The following is a 22,413-nucleotide window of genomic DNA, read 5'->3' as shown; positions in this document are numbered from 1 at the left end:
AAGATGTAACTAGGAAAATGGACAAGGGAGAGCCAGTGGATGTAGTGTACCTGGACTTTCAGAAAGCATTTGAGGTCCCACATAGGAGATTAGTGGGCAAAATTAGGGCACATGGTATTGGAGGTAGAGTGCTGACATGGATAGAGAAGTGGTTGGCAGACAGGAAACAAAGAGTAGGGATTAACTGGTCCCTTTCAGAATGGCATGCAGTGACTAGTGGGGTACCGCAAGGCTCGGTGCTGGGACCGCAGCTATTTACAATATACATCAATGATTTGGATGAAGAGATTCAAAGTAACATTAGCAAATTTGCAGATGACACAAAGCTGGGTGGCAGTGTGAACTGTGAGGAGGATGCTATGAGAATGCAGGGTGACTTGGACAGGTTGGGGGAGTGGGCAGATGCATGGCAGATGAAGTTAAATGCGGATAAATGTGAGGTTATCCACTTTGGCAGCAAAAACAGAAAGGCAGATTACTATCTAAATGGCGTCAAGTTGGGAATCAGTCTATGAAAGTAAGCATGCAGGTACAGCAGGCAGTGAAGAAAGCGAATGGCATGTTGGCCTTTATAACAAGAGGAATCTAATATAGGAGGAAAGAGATCCTTCTGCAGTTGTACAGAGCCCGAGTGAGACCACACCTGGAGTATTGTGTGCAGTTTTGGTCCCCTAATTTGAGGAAGGACATTCTTGCTATAGAGGGAGTGCAGCGTCGGTTTACAAGATCAATTCCCGGGATGGTGGAACTGTTATATGCTGAGAGAATGGAGCAGCTGGGCTTGTACACTCGAGTTTAGAAGGATGAGACGGTATCTCATTGAAACATATAAGATTGTTAAGGGTTTGGACACGCTCGAGGCAGGAAACATGTTCCCGATGTTGGGGGAGTCCAGAACCAGAGGCCACAGTTTAAGAATAAGGAGTAAGCCATTTAGAACGGAGACGAGGAAACACTTTTTCTCACAGAGAGTGGTGAGTCGGTGGAATTCTCTGCCTCAGAAGGCGGTGGAGTCAGGTTCTCTGGATGCTTTCAAGAGAGAGCTAGATAGGGCTCTTAAAAATTGCGCAGTCAGGGGATATGGGGAGAAGGCAGCAACAGGGTACTGATTGGGGATGATCAGCCATGATCACATTGAATGGCTGTGCTGGCTCGAAGGGCCGAATGGCCTACTCCTGCTATTGTCTATTGTCTATTGACCAGATCATTTTAAAATGTGGAGAAACTAAATAAGCTAGGGTTTCTTTTGACAAAAGGACACCGAAGGAAGATTCAACTTATGTATATAGAATTATGGGTGGGATCACCAGGAACAACTCAAATCCCTGAGCACAAAGCCATGCTTACTATCCCTAATTAGTTCTTGCCTTTCCAAATGCCTAGAGATCTTGAGAATCTCCTCCAGTGGATTGCCCACCACTGATGGCCTCATTGGTTTATAGTTCCAAGGAACTGCAGATTTACAAGGAAAGGCACAAAATGCTGCAGTTACTCAGTGGGTTAGGCAGTATCCATGGATGACATGGATAGGTGAAGTCTGATGAAGACTCTCAACCCAAAATGTCACCTATCCATGTTCTCCAGGGTAGCTGCCTGACCTGTTGAATTACTCCAACATTTTGTGTCTTTCCTTGGCCTATAGTAACCTGGCTTGTCCATGCAGCCCTTTTTAAATAAAGACATAACAGCCACTCTTCAGTCTTCTGGTAGCTAATGTATGGCGATGAAAGATGCAACAACCTCAAACAGGGCTCCGGCAATTTCTTCCATTGCTTCCTACAACAATTTAGGCTACATTTCATCAGGAACGGTTGCGAAAAAAAGTCAATCCATATTCTATGATTTAACATAATAATTTGAAATCAGAAGTACCTGTCAACAGTGTAATTGATTCAGATGGTAAGAATGTATGTTTATGTTAGAAATTCATCCAACCCTGGAACTTTATTTACTTTCCTTTATCTACCTTGTAGGAACATTTCTTGAAAAAAGCATACCAGTTAGTTTTATTTCAATTCTGATTTTCATTTTTGGTTTTGAACTTCTTCACTTTTAATTACCTAAAGGAATGGCACAAGTTCATGAAAAGACTGAAGTCCCAAATTTATTAACATCAGAGAATGTTAATCTGGAGGTGTCGTCCACCATTCAGCCAGCCGGTGAGAGTGAAGCGTCTTTACAGGAAGCAGAGAATGCTTGTGAAATGCAGTGTGACCAAAATCCAGTCCTGTCACCCAAAAGAGCAAATGAACATGAAACTCACAAACCGCAGCGGAAGGTAAGATGGCTAAATATGCAAATGGTTTCATAATTTCAGGTAATTTGGTTGGCATGGACAAGTTGTGCCGAACTGCCTATTTCCATGCAGTTTGGTCTATGTTTTTGGAAGATGATTTATTTTCGCTTTGCATTATGGGGGCAGAGTGGGACTGCTACCTCTCATCGTCAGAGAACTGGGATCGATTCTGACCTCGGATGCTGTGCTGTCTATGTGAAGTTTGCATGTTCTCCCTGTGGGTAGGTTTCCCCAGGTTGTTGTAGTGTATTCCCACATCCCAGAGACATGTGTGTTTGGAGGTTAATTGGCCTCTATAAAAATAAAATTGACCCTTTTTTGTAGGGAGTGGATGAGAAAGTGGGATAACTTAGAACTAGTGTGAACAGGTGAACGATAGTTGGAGTGGGCTTGGTGTGCCAAAGGGCCTGTTCCATGCTGTAACGAATAACTAAACTAAATTAAATTGTTCCTCATAGATTCATAGAGTGATACAGGCCCCTTGGCCCAACTCGCCCACACCGACCAACAATGTCCCAGCTACACTAGTCCCACTTGCCTGCGCTTGGTCCATATCCCTCCAAACCTGTCCTCTCCATGTACCTGTCTCACTGTTTCTTAAACGATGGGATAGTCCCAGCCTCAACTTCCTCCTCTGGCAACTTGTTCCATACACTCAACACCCTTTGTGTGAAAAAGTTACGCCTCGGATTCCTATTAATTCTTTTCCCCTTCACCTTAAACCTATGTCCTCTGGTCCTCGATTCCCCTACTCTGGGTAAAAGACTGCATCTATTCCTCTCATGATTTTGTACACCTCTATAATATCTCCCCTCATCCTCCTACGCTCCATGGAATAGAGACCCAGCCTACTCAACCTGTCCCTATAGCTCACACCCTCCTAGTCCTGGCAACATCCTCGTAAATCTTTTCTGAACCCCTTCAAGCTTGACAATACCTTTCCTATAACATGGTGCCCAGAACTGAATTCTAAATGCGGTCTAAATTCGAAATGCGGTCTCACCAACTTCTTATACAACTGCAACATGACCTCCCAACTTCTATACTCAATACTCTGACTGATCAAGGCCAGTTCCAAAAGGCTTTTTGACCACCTTATCTACCTGCGACTCGACCTAAAGGAACCATGCACCTGTACTCCTAGATCCCTCTGCTCTACAACACTACCCAGAGACCTACCATTTACTGTGTAGGTCCTGCCCTTGTTCGACGTCCCAAAATGCAACACCTCACACTTCTCTGTATTAAATTCCATCAACCATTCCTCAGCCCACCTGGCCAATTGATCCTGATCCTGCTGCAATTGTTGCACCATCTTCACTATCTGCAAAACCACTGATGGGCCTGTCCCACTTACTCGATTTTTTTCAGCGGCTTGCCGGCACCGGTCATATTCGCAGCAGGTCTCCGAAAATTTTCAACCTGTTGAAAATCCAGCGGCGACCAGAACAAGGTAAGACTCTTTGGGTGACTACTCACGACCATACAGGTTTCACCCCGCGATATGTCGCGAGTGTGTTGCCTGTATGGTCGTGAGTAGTCTCTCAGTCACCCAAAGAGTCGTAGCGTCTTTCTGGTCGCCGCTCAATTTTCAACATGTTGACAATTTTCGGCGACCTATGACGGGTGCTGGCAGTCGCCAGAAAAGTTGCAAGTGGGACAGGCCCATAACTTTCATATCATCAGCCTGATATGTGACTTCATATTAATGATCTGTTAGAGATACCTGGCATAAGGAAGATAAGAAGACATCACCTCTCAAAAATATTTACAATTGGGAAAATAAGCTTAATTTAATGCTCCTGAAGGCAAGTTTACCAAATGCCTCCATAGCAACCTGAGTCGCCACTTTCATGGATCTATGTACCTGCAGCTCGTTGTCTCTCCTAAAGGCCCTTCTATTTACTGGGTATATTAGGATAAATAAAGGGTTTGAAATTCTGTCTCTTGATAAATGATGCAGGGAGAAAATGGCTGATGGGTCAGTAATTGGAGGAAGCAGATTTAAGACAATTGATAAAGATCTAAAGGAGATAACCTTCCTTGAGAGTCTGACAATTACTGATCTTGCCTCAGCTTGTCTGCTGCTGATGGATGTGTTCTTGACTTTGTTACCTGTGGACGACCAGTGTTGTCCAGATTCCCATCTTTCACTTCCAACTCCATAAACTTGAATTAATTTAAAATTCTGCTGCCTATATTATGACAAATTATATTCTCTGCTCAATCTGTGCTTGATAACCAATATCGGATGTACATAGAACAATACAAAACAGGGCCTGCCCTTTGGCCTGTCATGTTTGCTCGGATCGTGATGTAAATTTAAATGAATCCCATCTGCCTGGTCTGTTCTCCACCTTTTCATATGTCTGTTTAAATGACTCTTAAATATTGTTATGATGTCTCTATCTTCCTGCTTGCCCGACAACATATCCGGGCACTTGCAACTGTCGTGTTTAAGAAATCTGCCTTGTACATCGCCTGTAAACATTCCCTCTCTAAGCTTAAGCCTATACCCTCTACGATTTGACATTTCCATCCAAAGAAAAAACCCTGAATACCCTTCATCTATGTCTCTCATCATTTTATTACTTTTATCATTAAGTTTTAAACCTCTTTCCTGATTTCAAATCCCATTTGGCTCCACCTTCCCTTTTTGACCACCCTATCACTAAGCCTCATTAGGTAAATCTTCTTTTATCTTGAGCTATCAGGTTCCTTCAATTCCACACTCCACACCCAACACTACCCAGGCTCCAAGATCTGCAATTCAATTTTGATTCTTTAAAATGTATCTTAAAACCTACTTCTAATTGAGCTGCTGATCCACTTATAATATTTCATTGTGGCTGATTGTCAAATTTTCTGTTTCCTCTTGTGAAAAGCTTAAAGATTTCTTATGCAGGAAATAACTACAGATGCTGGTTTAAATCGAAGGTAGACACAAAATACTGGAGTAACTCAGCGGGACAGGCAGCATCGCTGGGTAGAAGGAATGGGTGACATTTCGGGTCAAGCCCCTTATTCAGCCTGAAGAAGGGTCTCGCCCTGAAACGTCACCCATTCCTTCTCTCCAGAGATGCTGTCTGTCCCGGTGAGATATTCAATGATTTTGTGTCTACCTGAAGATTTCACGTTACACTTGAAAAATAAAAAAAGTTACGAGATTAAGGATAACCTGTAATAGAGGTTATTACTCATTGGATAGCACCTTTGAAGAAAATGTGCTGAGATGTCTATTAACTAAACAATTCTATGATAGACACAATTCGAAGGTAGACACAAAATACTGGAGTACCCCGGTGGGTCAGGCAGCATCTCTGAAGATAAGGAATGGGTGACATTTTGGGTCGAGACCCTTCTTCAGACTGAAGAATGATCTCGTCCCGAAACGTTGGGTCGACGAAGAGAATGTGCAAAGATGTCAATTAATTAAACAATTCTATGATTTCCTAACTGTAGACTTTGTTCCAATATGCAATTTACAGACCTTGGTTTAGTCTGAAAAGCTGGATTGCTGTAGAATAGTAAGATTAAACGAGAACTTACCAGTTTGAAGTTTGATCTTTATTTTATGAGGAGGAACGTTGAGGGACTACGTGAAGAACCCCGCCTACGGCGCATGCGTGTCATTCTTCAAAGCAGCGGTGTGAGGTCACAGATAGAAAATAATGACCTAAGATAGTAAGATTATTAAAGAGATACCAGTTTAAGATATGACCATATAAGGGTGGGAGCGGAGGGCACGTAGTCCCTCAACGTTCCTCCTCATAAAATAAAGATCAAACTTCAAACTGGTAAGTTCTCGTTTAATCTTACTATTTTACTTCGGAGTCACGTGAGTGACTTCGTGAAGACTTCAAAGCTCTGTGACCTCATGCCGTGGAACGAGTCCAATTTTCACAACTGCCTTGGTAGTTTGGGAGAAATTGTTACTGGTATTTAAAAAAAAAAAAAACACAATGATACCAACATTTTTAAGCAAAAATTGTAAATAATATTGATTAAATCAATTTATAAACCTTATAAGCTTCAGGTGTAAATTAAATAGAACTCAAAATTTTTCCCCGAAAACGTTTCTTCTTTCCTAACTGGTTTGTTGTAATATGTGCGAAACGTTTTCTCTGATGACCATCCTGCAGTTCTGAGGATATTGTCCATCGGTACCTCCAGGCGATTAGCTGCTGATGTAGATGCAGCCCTGGTGGAGTGAGATTTGAATACATTAGTGTCCACTCCTGCCTGAACTAAGCAATATCTCAGCCACCGTGAAATGGTCTGAGTCGAGACTTTATGGTATGGCTTCTTATGGCTAATTAAAAGAGCCTTTTCATTGCCTCTGATAGCCTTCGTTCTGTCCATATATAACATGATGTGTTTTACTACACAGAGACGTTCATCCTGTGGATAGGCTATGAACTCTATCACCTGACCCGCTGATCCTGGTCTATTGTGCTTAATAAGGCCCTGGATCATGAAAATCAGCCTTCCTGTCGCCTCCGTCAAGTTATCCAATCTTAACTTCTGTAATGACTGGACCCTTTGCGCTGTGACCAGCGCCATAAGCATAACCATTTTCATAGTTAGATAGTTTAGCGGTAATGCCGTAGCCGGTGACCAATTCCGTAACATTTTTTAGGACTACGCTTACATCCCAGATTTGGCTATATCTAGCCCTTGGTTGGTTAGTGTTAAAGATGCCTCGTAGCAGTTTTATTACTAGAGGATGTGAGCCGACACCCTGTCTTTCTGTGCCTTCCCATAAATAACTGGACAAGGCACTCTCTGTGCTGCTGTGATCATGTCCACAGTTCTATCAGATAAACCCATATGCCGAAATGGTTCCTTCAGAGTCTACAACCCAATAAATTTAGATAATTATGGCAAGGATGGCTGTCCCCAGTCACCGGATGCACCAGCAACTGAGGACTATGTTTTAAAGTAATATATGGTGTAAGCACCAAATCCTGCAGCACCGAGAACCATGGTTGGGTAGGCCAATCAGGTACTATGAGAATCCCAGATGCCGAGTCTAGCTGAATTTTCCGTAGTACCCGATTGATGAGGCAGAAAGGAGGAAATGCATAAATGAACCATTTCCCCCCAGTGCAAAGAGAATGCATCTGTAGCTTCTGCCTCAGGATCTGGTTCCCATGATATATACCTAGGTAACTGATGATTTAACCTGGATGCAAAAAGATCAATATCCGGCCTTCCGTACTTTGCTGTGATATCAGCAAATATCTTTCTGTCTAACATCCATTCCGTATTTTCATTAAATTTTCGTGACCTGGCGTCTGCCACTGAATTAAGTATCCCTGGTAGATACGTAGCCGATAACCAAATATTCCTTTGGATACACCATTCCCAAATATGGTTTGCCAATTCATCACAGGATATTGATATATTTCCACCCATATGATTTATATATGCCACCACCGTGGTATTGTCTATCTGCAATCTAACATGCTGGTTAATCATTCCCGAGCAATAAGATTTTAAACCATAAAAAGCACTCAACATTTCTAAGTAATTTATACCCTTTGTGGTAAGTAGGTTAGTTTCCTGTATATTCCATCTCCCTCCAGAGCTCGAGATGGTATCCGTTGCTCCCCAACCCAGTGCACTGGCATCTGTTTGTAATACCACAGATGGGTTTGGAATAACTATTGGGTTGGAGCTATATATAACATTTTGTTCCCACCATTGTAGTTCTTTTATAGCTCTAATTGTTAGCTCCCCGTAAATTTTGGTAATGCAATCGTCCAAATTGAATGGCAGGAAACGTGGCTATAATTTTCCCAATAATCCTGGCTACCCGTCTAATGGATGGTTTAACGGTATTAATAAGCTCTGTGCAATCCTTTTGGAACTCAGTGGCTTTCCCTATAGGTAAAGTCACTAACATATCAAGTGTGTTAATAGTGAACCCCAAGTAATCAATATTAGTTGCAGGTGTTAATCTTGACTTAATTGGATGGATAATGAATCCCAGCTGTTCCATCAATTTTCTTGTGGCAACCACTGCTCTACTAGCCAATTCATAAGTTTTCCCCACAATCAAGATATCCATTTTAAAATGAGCATATTGTACAAACTTATTAAGTGTTGATAAATCAATAATTATCCGGCAACCCCCATCTTTCTTATGTCTAATGAATATATTTGAGACAAATTCCTGTTGTTCATGTTTGGTTTTTTCAATTACTCCTTTCGTGAACAACCTTTGTATTTCAATTTTTGCTTTAGCTCTGTCTAATTTGGTAAGCATATAAGTTCTGTCCGGTGTATGTTGTACTGGAGGTTCTTGTATGTGTATAAACTCTATAAGATATCCCTTAATACTGCTAAGGATATACCTATCCACAGTTAACTTACACCATGCTTCCAAATGAAATTGCAACCTCCCTCCAAGTTCTGTGCTCCTTATTAATTTTTGAGGCACAGACCCACCTACCTCCATGGTTATCGGTGGTGTTACTTTCTTGGTCTTAACCGAGGTTGCGGAGGGCCTTGAGGTTGAAAGTGGGGTAAATGTTGAAGTGGAGGCTTCCGCATTTTCCATTGTGGGCGTCCCGGGCCAACCCCTAAAAAAGGACGCTGTTGCTGGTTTCCTCTGGCCTCTCTCCAATTTTTCGTACTATACATACTAGTACTTGCTTTTTTAGTCGTCCCATAAGGATGATACCGTTTTCCGACATATCCTTTGGTCGCTTTTATTAGGCCCAACGTTTTGGCCTCTTCCTCCAAATCTTTGACCTGTTTTGATAGGTCACCCCCAAACAACAAATTTTGAGGTTTTATGGCTTTCTGTTTGCACAGGATTGCAAATTTTGGGTCTAACGTTGGCTGAATAGCCCCTTTCCTGATGTTGTTCAGTTCAAATTGAACATTGCAAAACAGTGCTAAATCGTCTTTCATGTCATTGGACATATCCACATTTTCCAGCGTACGGGCCAAAGCTGTTATACCCGCCGAGAGTCCTTTACTAGCATTCTGTATTTTTATATCCAGACTCCGAATATCCTGCCCCACGTGTCTCCAAATGCTTCGGTTCACCTTGGGTACATTCAGAGCCGCACAATTTCGCGGAGGTAAATGTCTTGCCCATACCTCAGCTAAGGTATCAGTTTTGAGGTGATGGGTCGTCATATAATCAATGCTGGCCGCCATCCTGGCCTCTAGGTCTTTTCCAGTTTCTTCTTGCTGGAAATATGTGTGCACCATGTCCAGCAACTGTGTTCCCTCATCCTCCATATGGGAACGTGGCTCTGACTCTTGTTCAGAGTCCGAGTCAGGCAGCCCTTGAACACCCTCTTCAGATGAGGATGATATGTCCAGCAGCCTTTTCTGGCCATGCTCTGAGGGACTTACACCTGTATGTGTGCGGCTTTTATCCAATTTCTGGAGCCTGACACTATGGAGATGTTCCTCCCACAACCGCTCCAGCCGACTTTCGTGCTCTCCCGCACTAGTCGCTCGCGGGTGTTTCTTTTTAGCCCACCGCTCCTGCCGACTTTCGTGCCCTCGGGCACTAGTCGCACGCGGTTTAAATCGCAACTCGTCGCCATGCCTACCGGCTCTGGTTGCTCCCGGCCGCTGCAAACGCCGTTTTTCGCCGTCCCGGTACTCCTCCAAACAGATAGATGACGGCCCCACATGCTGCAGCCACTCGTACTGTTTTCCGAGCTCTGCAGATGCGATCGCTGCCGGCTGCTCTATGCCCTGCAGCTGGTCATCATCACTGCTATACAAGTAAGTATTTACCGGCGATTTTTCGGGCTCACTTTCCCAGCGGTTCGTTTTGCGTTTCGCCTTCCCGCCCGGTCTAGAATTAGTTTTTCCCGGCGCGGGGTTTGAATCTGGCACAGCTGGCTCAACGCAAACTGCCTGTGCCGTCGGCTGCTGCTGCGGGTCCCCGGCACCTTTACCGCCGACATCCTGCAGCTTCTTCACAGCCTTTCTGCGTCCTCTATCCATTCCTAAAAAACGGTGAAAATGCAGAATCACTTACCTGCCGTCGACCGGCTTTTTAACTCTCCCGTTCAAGGGGACGTTCTCCCCAGGTCCGACACGTTCAATGCGTGTATGCGATATGACACGCATGCGCCGTAGGCGGGGTTCTTCACGAAGTCACTCACGTGACTCCGAAGTAAAATGTGTCTAGCTTGTCAGTGTATTTCGATTATAGTTGTGCATCATCATGCATTCTTAATAAGCAAGATCAGGATCCAGGGGAAGCTGAGGATCAAGATATTGTTAACACTTCTTCATTGCTATTTTAATTCTATGTTATTTAAAAAAATAATCTTAGTTATGAGCTCTTTGCCTGCCTTGTAGTCATCAGAGCTGGTTTTGTAAGTGGGCAACATAGCACATTATAATTTAAAACCCTTGCAAAGTTTATGTAATTCCTGCAAATTCCTGTGCATATGTATGTATTAAAATGCTGGACACTAATACACTAACATGATCGTCCCAATTCTTTTCCCAGTGACCCAATAAAGAGTTTAAAGAGAGTTAGGGTTGGCAAACTGACCTTCCCAGTGAGGCCCACATCTGAAAAATGAATTGACAAGAAGCATATTATTCAGTTGAAAATTTGATAAGTTAATTTCTTGTATGAGTTAAATAGATTTATTGTCTATTTCACTTAAAGTAGAAGAGAATACACTTTGTGACATCTAGAATTCAACAATATATCACCCATGTTTTACTAGCTATAGATAACTTAATAAATAACTTTTTCATGCTTATCAAAATGCAGTAAAACATTCAATAGGAGCAAAATGGAAAAATGTTCACTACGTTGAGATATTGTGTTTGTATTATTCTGGTATCAGTGCCACACTGAATACAATTGAATACGTACCATTTAACCCTGTTTTATTTGTGCAGTTTTCTAATTAACAGTATTGTTAGAAAAACAATTGTTTACAGCTTGTGTGTTGGAAGGGGAATGGAATTTTGAAATCCAGGAGGCTTATGATACTGATTACTGTCATTCATATGATCTGACTGTTATTGTTGTTTTACAAGCAGAGAAAAAAACTGAATAAACGGAGTCTAACTGATGCATGTGAAGTGACTACCTCAGCTTCTCATCTTGAGCAGATTCTTTCAGAGAGTGAACACACGGACACTGAAACAACACAACACAGTAAAATTGATAATAAAACCACTGATTATTTTGCTGACACTGAAGATGTGGCCAATTTTCAAAAGTCGACCAGTGGAAATGATAATCTAGAAGATGCTGTAGGTGATGACCATTCCCCCAAGTCAACGGACAAGAATCAAATGCCAGATAGTTACAGTTCAGTCAAAGAAGAGCCAAATTCAGGCTTGGAATCATCCAAAAGTGGCATTATACCCAGTGAGAACGAAGATCAAGGTGCTATAGCTACTGTAGAGAAGCCAGCACCTCACCCACAGAAGAAAAAGTCAACTGATTCAAAGGAGGGTATAATTTTAACACTGGAAAAACAAAAGGAGAACAATGGTAATGTTGAATCAGCAAAGGAAGTTCATGGAGGCAAATCAGAAGCTGCAAAAGATAATGCTGGAAGTGACCTTGAGTGTACAGGAGCCAGCAAAGAAAAGATTTGCAATCAACAGAACACAAAGAAGGAAGAGAGCATTCCACTTACTAAGGTTAATAACACTGTTTTCATAAATTAAATGTTTTTTTTAATTAAAATAGTATTTTGTGAAAAAATTCAATTTTATATATAAATAAAAATGGCCTGAAACTATTGTAAGCAGCTCGATTAAATAGAAAAAAAATTGAACTGAACAATATTCTACAAAGTGTTAAATTTTCAGCTGGCCTAATGTCTCAACAGGGAAAATAAATTATTTAAAAAAACGTTATTTTTAAAATTTTCCACTTGGAACTGGGATTCCAGCTAAGGCGTCTTGTAAGAATGTCTGGTTACTCTTTGGTGCCTCATCTAATCTATTATTCATGCCTTTCCTTTGACTACTTTGGAGATAATTTTAATAATATAAACTAAAATATGTAGAAAGACATATTGGGTGATGATTCTCAGCAGGTTATTTAATGGGTGAGGACTTTCGCCAAATCCAATCTTGTAATTATCCAATAACGACACAGTTCATGTAAATAAGGCAAACTGCAGAAAACATCTGCCCCTATCAAGGTTAAATATAGGCAAGAGGATAAATTTGGGTAAGGGAGAAGAGTTGTGGAGGGGATATGGGGAGGCATCTTCTTCCCCCAGAGAGTGATAAGTACCTGGAATGCAATTAATGAAAAGCTGGATTGCTGACAGCATTTAAGAAGTGTCGAAATGAACAATTGAATTGCCTAGGCGTATATGGACCAGGTAATGGGTAATATTACTGAAGGGTGCCCATTAGTTGGGATGAATGTGTTGGGCTGAATGGCCTACTACCATGCTTTATGATTCTATGACTCTACTACCTTTGAGGTCCTGCTTTCTAATTTGAATTTGTATTGCATTTTGTCAGTCATGTTATTCATACTGACATGTACCATAATCATCACGGTTCACCTTCTCCCTTCCAAAATACCATCAAGCCACATTGAGACATCCTTGATTCTAGCAACAGTGATGCAATATACGACCCTGAAATCTTGCTAGTGGCCTCAGAAACTTTTGGCTTCTCCCCTTATACTTGAATCCCTAATTGCTTGAACTCTACAATTTTTTTTAATCCTCTCCTGTACAATGGAACCTGTCATGAATTTAGCTGTGACAGCTTTCCCAAGAGATTTTCTGTCCAATATTGTCTGTATTGAGAGGGATTTGTTCACAGAAGATCGCTACACTGCTCTCCTGTGTCTCCTACTCTGCCTGTTGTACCTGCACCTGTCTCACTGTTTCTTAAACGATGGGATAGTCCCAGCCTCAACTTCCTCCTCTGGCAACTTGTTCCATACACTCAACACCCTTTGTGTGAAAAAGTTGTTTGGCCTGTCATGTTTGCTCGGATCGTGATGTAAATTTAAACGAATCCCATCTGCCTGGTCTGTTCTCCACCTTTTCATATGTCTGTTTAAATGACTCTTAAATATTGCTATGATGTCTCTATCTTCCTGCTTGCCCGACAACATATCCGGGCACTTGCAACTGTCGTGTTTAAGAAATCTGCCTTGTACATCGCCTGTAAACATTCCCTCTCTAAGCTTAAGCCTATACCCTCTACGATTTGACATTTCCATCCAAAGAAAAAACCCTGAATACCCTTCATCTATGTCTCTCATCATTTTATTACTTTTATCATTAAGTTTTAAACCTCTTTCCTGATTTCAAATCCCATTTGGCTCCACCTTCCCTTTTTGACCACCCTATCACTAAGCCTCATTAGGTAAATCTTCTTTTATCTTGAGCTATCAGGTTCCTTCAATTCCACACTCCACACCCAACACTACCCAGGCTCCAAGATCTGCAATTCAATTTTGATTCTTTAAAATGTATCTTAAAACCTACTTCTAATTGAGCTGCTGATCCACTTATAATATTTCATTGTGGCTGATTGTCAAATTTTCTGTTTCCTCTTGTGAAAAGCTTAAAGATTTCTTATGCAGGAAATAACTACAGATGCTGGTTTAAATCGAAGGTAGACACAAAATACTGGAGTAACTCAGCGGGACAGGCAGCATCGCTGGGTAGAAGGAATGGGTGACATTTCGGGTCAAGCCCCTTATTCAGCCTGAAGAAGGGTCTCGCCCTGAAACGTCACCCATTCCTTCTCTCCAGAGATGCTGTCTGTCCCGGTGAGATATTCAATGATTTTGTGTCTACCTGAAGATTTCACGTTACACTTGAAAAATAAAAAAAGTTACGAGATTAAGGATAACCTGTAATAGAGGTTATTACTCATTGGATAGCACCTTTGAAGAAAATGTGCTGAGATGTCTATTAACTAAACAATTCTATGATAGACACAATTCGAAGGTAGACACAAAATACTGGAGTACCCCGGTGGGTCAGGCAGCATCTCTGAAGATAAGGAATGGGTGACATTTTGAGTCGAGACCCTTCTTCAGACTGAAGAATGATCTCGTCCCGAAACGTTGGGTCGACGAAGAGAATGTGCAAAGATGTCAATTAATTAAACAATTCTATGATTTCCTAACTGTAGACTTTGTTCCAATATGCAATTTACAGACCTTGGTTTAGTCTGAAAAGCTGGATTGCTGTAGAATGTATCTAGCTTGTCAGTGTATTTCGATTATAGTTGTGCATCATTATGCATTCTTAATAAGCAAGATCAGGATCCAGGGGAAGCTGAGGATCAAGATATTGTTAACACTTCTTCATTGCTATTTTAATTCTATGTTATTTAAAAAATAATCTTAGTTATGAGCTCTTTGCCTGCCTTGTAGTCATCAGAGCTGGTTTCGTAAGTGGGCAACATAGCACATTATAATTTAAAACCCTTGCAAAGTTTATGTAATTCCTGCAAATTCCTGTACATATGTATGTATTAAAATGCTGGACACTAATACACTAACATGATCGTCCCAATTCTTTTCCCAGTGACCCAATAAAGAGTTTAAAGAGAGTTAGGGTTGGCAAACTGACCTTCCCAGTGAGGCCCACATCTGAAAAATGAATTGACAAGAAGCATATTATTCAGTTGAAAATTTGATAAGTTAATTTCTTGTATGAGTTAAATAGATTTATTGTCTATTTCACTTAAAGTAGAAGAGAATACACTTTGTGACATCTAGAATTCAACAATATATCACCCATGTTTTACTAGCTATAGATAACTTAATAAATAACTTTTTCATGCTTATCAAAATGCAGTAAAACATTCAATAGGAGCAAAATGGAAAAATGTTCACTACGTTGAGATATTGTGTTTGTATTATTCTGGTATCAGTGCCACACTGAATACAATTGAATACGTACCATTTAACCCTGTTTTATTTGTGCAGTTTTCTAATTAACAGTATTGTTAGAAAAACAATTGTTTACAGCTTGTGTGTTGGAAGGGGAATGGAATTTTGAAATCCAGGAGGCTTATGATACTGATTACTGTCATTCATATGATCTGACTGTTATTGTTGTTTTACAAGCAGAGAAAAAAACTGAATAAACGGAGTCTAACTGATGCATGTGAAGTGACTACCTCAGCTTCTCATCTTGAGCAGATTCTTTCAGAGAGTGAACACACGGACACTGAAACAACACAACACAGTAAAATTGATAATAAAACCACTGATTATTTTGCTGACACTGAAGATGTGGCCAATTTTCAAAAGTCGACCAGTGGAAATGATAATCTAGAAGATGCTGTAGGTGATGACCATTCCCCCAAGTCAACGGACAAGAATCAAATGCCACACAGTCACAGTTCAGTCAAAGAAGAGCCAAATTCAGGCTTGGAATCATCCAAAAGTGGCATTATACCCAGTGAGAACGAAGATCAAGGTGCTATAGCTACTGTAGAGAAGCCAGCACCTCACCCACAGAAGAAAAAGTCAACTGATTCAAAGGAGGGTATAATTTTAACACTGGAAAAACAAAAGGAGAACAATGGTAATGTTGAATCAGCAAAGGAAGTTCATGGAGGCAAATCAGAAGCTGCAAAAGATAATGCTGGAAGTGACCTTGAGTGTACAGGAGCCAGCAAAGAAAAGATTTGCAATCAACAGAACACAAAGAAGGAAGAGAGCATTCCACTTACTAAGGTTAATAACACTGTTTTCATAAATTAAATGTTTTTTTAATTAAAATAGTATTTTGTGAAAAAATTCAATTTTATATATAAATAAAAATGGCCTGAAACTATTGTAAGCAGCTCGATTAAATAGAAAAAAAATTGAACTGAACAATATTCTACAAAGTGTTAAATTTCCAGCTGGCCTAATGTCTCAACAGGGAAAATAAATTATTTAAAAAAACGTTATTTTTAAAATTTTCCACTTGGAACTGGGATTCCAGCTAAGGCGTCTTGTAAGAATGTCTGGTTACTCTTTGGTGCCTCATCTAATCTATTATTCATGCCTTTCCTTTGACTACTTTGGAGATAATTTTAAAAATATAAACTAAAATATGTAGAAAGACATATTGGGTGATGATTCTCAGCAGGTTATTTAATGGGTGAGGACTTTCGCCAAATCCAATCTTGTAATTATCCAATAACGACACAGTTCATGTAAATAAGGCAAACTGCAGAAAACATCTGCCCCTATCAAGGTTAAATATAGGCAAGAGGATAAATTTGGGTAAGGGAGAAGAGTTGTGGAGGGGATATGGGGAGGGATCTTCTTCCCCCAGAGAGTGATAAGTACCTGGAATGCAATTAATGAGAAGCTGGATTGCTGACAGCATTTAAGAAGTGTCGAAATGAACAATTGAATTGCCTAGGCGTATATGGACCAGGTAATGGGATTATTACTGAAGGGTGCCCATTAGTTGGGATGAATGTGTTGGGCTGAATGGCCTACTACCATGCTTTATGATTCTATGACTACTACCTTTGAGGTCCTGCTTTCTAATTTGAATTTGTATTGCATTTTGTCAGTCATGTTATTCATACTGACATGTACCATAATCATCACGGTTCACCTTCTCCCTTCCAAAATACCATCAAGCCACATTGAGACATCCTTGATTCTAGCAACAGTGATGCAATATACGACCCTGAAATCTTGCTAGTGGCCTCAGAAACTTTTGGCTTCTCCCCTTATACTTGAATCCCTAATTGCTTGAACTCTACAATTTTTTTTAATCCTCTCCTGTACAATGGAACCTGTCATGAATTTAGCTGTGACAGCTTTCCCAAGAGATTTTCTGTCCAATATTGTCTGTATTGAGAGGGATTTGTTCACAGAAGATCGCTACACTGCTCTCCTGTGTCTCCTACTCTGCCTGTTGTACCTGTACCTGTCTCACTGTTTCTTAAACGATGGGATAGTCCCAGCCTCAACTTCCTCCTCTGGCAACTTGTTCCATACACTCAACACCCTTTGTGTGAAAAAGTTACGCCTCGGATTCCTATTAAATCTTTTCCCCTTCACCTTAAACCTATGTCCTCTGGTCCTCGATTCCCCTACTCTGGGCAAAAGACTGCATCTATTCCTCTCATGATTTTGTACATCTCTATAATATCTCCCCTCATCCTCCTACGCTCCATGGAATAGAGACCCAGCCTACTCAACCGGTCCCTATAGCTCACACCCTCCTAGTCCTGGCAACATCCTCGTAAATCTTTTCTGAACCCCTTCAAGCTTGACAATACCTTTCCTATAACATGGTGCCCAGAACTGAATTCTAAATGCGGTCTAAATTCGAAATGCGGTCTCACCAACTTCTTATACAACTGCAACATGACCTCCCAACTTCTATACTCAATACTCTGACTGATCAAGGCCAAAGTTCCAAAAGGCTTTTTGACCACCTTATCTACCTGCGACTCGACCTAAAGGAACCATGCACCTGTACTCCTAGATCCCTCTGCTCTACAACACTACCCAGAGACCTACCATTTACTGTGTAGGTCCTGCCCTTGTTCGACGTCCCAAAATGCAACACCTCACACTTCTCTGTATTAAATTCCATCAACCATTCCTCAGCCCACCTGGCCAATTGATCCTGATCCTGCTGCAATTGTTGCACCATCTTCACTATCTGCAAAACCACTGATGGGCCTGTCCCACTTACTCGATTTTTTTCAGCGGCTTGCCGGCACCGGTCATAGTCGCAGCAGGTCTCCGAAAATTTTCAACCTGTTGAAAATCCAGCGGCGACCAGAACAAGGTAAGACTCTTTGGGCGACTACTCACGACCATACAGGTTTCACCCCGCGATATGTCACGAGGGTGTTGCCTGTATGGTCGTGAGTAGCCTCTCAGTCACCCAAAGAGTCGTAGCGTCTTTCTGGTCGCCGCTCAATTTTCAACATGTTGACAATTTTCGGCGACCTATGACGGGTGCTGGCAGTCGCCAGAAAAGTTGCAAGTGGGACAGGCCCATAACTTTTGTATCATCAGCCTGATATGTGACTTCATATTAAAGATCTGTTAGAGATACCTGGCATAAGGAAGATAAGAAGACATCACCTCTCAAAAATATTTACAATTGGGAAAATAAGCTTAATTTAATGCTCCTGAAGGCAAGTGTACCAAATGCCTCCATAACAACCTGAGTCGCCACTTTCATGGATCTATGTACCTGCAGCTCGTTGTCTCTCCTAAAGACCCTTCTATTTACTGTGTATATCAGGATAAATAAAGGGTTTGAAATTCTGTCTCTTGAAAAATGATGCAGGGAGAAAATGGCTGATGGGTCAGTAATTGGAGGAAGCAGATTTAAGACAATTGATAAAGATCTAAAGGAGATAACCTTCCTTGAGAGTCTGACAATTACTGATCTTGCCTCAGCTTGTCTGCTGCTGATGGATGTGTTCTTGACTTTGTTACCTGTGGACGACCAGTGTTGTCCAGATTCCCATCTTTCACTTCCAACTCCATAAACTTGAATTAATTTAAAATTATGCTGCCTATATTATGACAAATTATATTCTCTGCTCAATCTGTGCTTGATAACCAATATCGGATGTACATAGAACAATACAAAATAGGGCCTGCCCTTTGGCCTGTCATGTTTGCTCCGATCGTGATGCCAATTTAAACGAATCCCATCTGCCTGGTCTGTTCCCCAACTGTTCATATGTCTATTTAAATGACTCTTAAATATTGCTATGATGTCTCTATCTTCCTGCTTGCCCGACAACATATCCGGGCACTTGCAACTGTTGTGTTTAAGAAATCTGCCTTGGACATCGCCTGTAAACATTCCCTCTCTAAGCTTAAGCCTATACCCTCTACGATTTGACATTTCCATCCAAAGAAAAAACCCTGAATACCCTTCATCTATGTCTCTCATCATTTTATTACTTTTATCATTAAGTTTTAAACCTCTTTCCTGATTTCAAATCCCATTTGGCTCCACCTTCCCCTTTTGACCACCCTATCACTAAGCCTCATTAGGCAAATCTCCTTTTATCTTGAGCTATCAGGTTCCTTCAATTCCACACTCCACACCCAAGACTACCCAGGCTCCAAGATCTGCAATTCAATTTTGATTCTTTAAAATGTATCTTAAAACCTACTTCTAATTGAGCTGCTGATCCACTTATAATATTTCATTGTGGCTGATTGTCAAATTTTCTGTTTCCTCTTGTGAAAAGCTTAAAGATTTCTTATGCAGGAAAGAACTACAGATGCTGGTTTAAATCGAAGGTAGACACAAAATACTGGAGTAACTCAGCGGGACAGGCAGCATCACTGGGTAGAAGGAATGGGTGACATTTCGGGTCAAGCCCCTTATTCAGCCTGAAGAAGGGTCTCGCCCTGAAACGTCACCCATTCCTTCTCTCCAGAGATGCTGTCTGCCCCGGTGAGATATTCAATGATTTTGTGTCTACCTGAAGATTTCACGTTACACTTGAAAAATAAAAAAAGTTACGAGATTAAGGATAACCTGTAATAGAGGTTATTACTCATTGGATATCACCTTTGAAGAAAATGTGCTGAGATGTCTATTAACTAAACAATTCTATGATAGACACAATTCGAAGGTAGACACAAAATGCTGGAGTACCCCGGTGGGACAGGCAACATCTCTGAAGATAAGGAATGGGTGACATTTTGGGTCGAGACCCTTCTTCAGACTGAAGAATGATCTCGTCCCGAAACATTGCGTCGACGAAGAGAATGTGCAAAGATAATTATAATAATAAATAATAAATTTTATTTATGGGCGCCTTTCAAGAGTCTCAAGGACACCTTTTAAAAATTGAGCATGTAGAGGAAAAACATGTAAGGGGAAATAAATAAATAGTAGAGACATGACTAGTACACAAAGTAAAGACAGAATTCAATACAAAACACAGTATGAGGCAATTAATGCACAGATGAAAAGGGACGGGGATGTGGGGCTAAGGATAGGCAGAGGTGAAGAGATGGGTCTTGAGGCGGGACTGGAAGATGGTGAGGGACACGGAATTGCGGATCAGTTGGGGGAGGGAGTTCCAGAGCCTGGGAGCTGCCCTGGAGAAGGCTCTGTCCCCAAAACTGCGGAGGTTGGACTTGTGGATGGAGAGGAGACCGGCTGATGTGGATCTGAGGGACCGTGAGGGTTGGTAGGGGGAGAGGAGGTCAGTGAGATATGGGGGGGCCAGATGGTGGAGGGCTTTGTAGGTGAGGACCAGGATTTTGTAGGTGATCCGGTGGGAGATGGGAAGCCAGTGAAGTTTTTTGAGGACTGGAGTGATGTGATGCCAGGATTTGGTGTGGGTGATGAGTCTGGCGGCTGCGTTCTGGACCAGTTGGAGTCGGTTGATGTAGGTGGAGCTGATGCCAAGGAGAAGTGAGTTGCAATAGTCCAGTCCAGGAGATGAAGGCATGGATGAATCTTTCAGCAGCAGGCGGTGTAAGAGAGGGTCTGAGTTTGGCGATGTTGCGGAGATGAAAGAAGGAGGTTTTAATGACATGGCGGATGTGAGGCTCAAGGGAGAGGGTAGAATCAAAGATCACGCCAAGGTTGCGGGCCTGGGGAGATGGGGAGACTGGTGCCGTCGATGGTGAGAGTGGGGTTATTGATTTTGCTGAGTGTGGCTTTGGAGCCTATGAGGAGGAATTCTGTCTTATCGCTGTCAAAGATGTCAATTAATTAAACAATTCTATGATTTCCTAACTGTAGACTTCGTTCCAACATGCAATTTACAGACCTTGGTTTAGTCTGAAAAGCTGGTTTGCTGTAGAATGTGTCTAGCTTGTCAGTGTATTTCAATTATAGTTGTGCATCATTATGCATTCTTAATAAGCAAGATCAGGGTCCAGTGAAAAAGCTACTTTCTTAACTACTAAACCAGGTTCGCTTCTTAATAAACAGACACCACACAAACTGTTTGGTAGACCAGTTCACAACTTTACTTATTATCGGCCGATAGAAGGGAGGGAGAACTCCAGTCAAGTGACCATTACAGACACTTGACCGTCCTCCGTTCACCTCACTGAACAACAGAATTACATTGCCTTAAATAGGGTTTTTTTTGTCCCCTTAGCACATTTCAGACATTAGTCATGGTCAGAGGTACAGGGAAAGGTTTCCACAGAATGCATCACATCAAAGGCCTTTTGTTTACATGTTACAAGATAACATTGGCCATTTGGTTTACGACATTTTATCTTTCCACTTCCCTGTTCCTCTCTCGTCCTTCATAAACATTGGCTATTTGGATAATGCCATTTTATCTTCCCAGAGATCACCCTAGATCTTTCGCTGCTTTCTCGCTGTCATTTGGTCCCTCATAAACATTGGCCATTTGGTTTATGGCATCTTACTTCACAGATATGACTAGCTGTTTCTCTCTTCCTTTCTCGCCTCCTCCCCCATAACATTGGCCACTTTGTTTACGGCATCTTACTTCAAAGAGATCTAGCTCTTCTCTGCTTGTCACTTGGGAGACAATGTTATGGTATTTATTATCTCACACACCGCAACCTAAGGCAAGCCTAATTTGACAATAACTATAAGCTGTAAGCTAGCCCAGAAGCCAATTTAATATCTTCTTATATTTTAACTAAAATTCAGCTTCATCATTCCATCCTTTTATCAAATTTTTGATAACAACTACAGTCCTTGCTGAGTACATACGAAAGACCATAAGCATCTCATCAGACAAATTAATAGTACACTAGTAACACAATCATTTCATAGTGGACAATCGTTCCACAAGTCCCTCCAAACATTTTAAATGGCCACCAACCTCCCCCGGACGTGACACTAAGATACTACCATAGGACAGGAAAAGGATCATTAAAATTGCTCAGCCTTTATTCGGCTTCGCTTGGAACTCCCCGTGTGCTGGTGTAACTGGTTCATGCTTCTCTTGTGTGGCACTGCATTTGCAACATAACAATGCCTGTCACAAATATACTGTTTCCTAAAAATACACCAGTGCCTTGGTTGTGGCAAAAACAGGTAGATTTAACTGGCCTTTGCAGACCTCTTACTGTCTGTAGTCAGGCTATCTTTGCTGTGCTTGTCATGTTTGACTTCAATCTTGTTTAAAAGGAGGTGTGTACCATCCTTTAAATGTGGGTTAGT

At 41.4% G+C, this 22,413-nt stretch overlaps 1 protein-coding gene across 1 annotated transcript in view; it reads left to right on the top strand.

Moving 5' to 3' along the window:
- LOC116987733 (E3 ubiquitin-protein ligase rnf213-alpha-like) overlaps positions 1-22,413 on the top strand; it is a 50,602-nt gene that overhangs the window by 3,349 nt on the left and 24,840 nt on the right. Inside the window, exons 2-4 of the mRNA XM_033043965.1 lie at positions 2,067-2,278; positions 11,336-11,950; positions 15,372-15,986. Coding sequence (XP_032899856.1) covers positions 2,069-2,278; positions 11,336-11,950; positions 15,372-15,986 — 1,440 coding nt within the window. The 5' untranslated portion in view covers positions 2,067-2,068. The remainder of the gene's footprint in view (positions 1-2,066; positions 2,279-11,335; positions 11,951-15,371; positions 15,987-22,413) is intronic.

The sequence above is a fragment of the Amblyraja radiata genome, chromosome 26, assembly GCF_010909765.2.
Source record: "Amblyraja radiata isolate CabotCenter1 chromosome 26, sAmbRad1.1.pri, whole genome shotgun sequence".
NCBI classification, from domain to species: Eukaryota; Metazoa; Chordata; class Chondrichthyes; order Rajiformes; family Rajidae; genus Amblyraja; species Amblyraja radiata.
The sequence above is the reverse complement of the archived record's forward strand: the minus strand, read 5'-3'. Positions and strand labels throughout refer to the sequence as shown.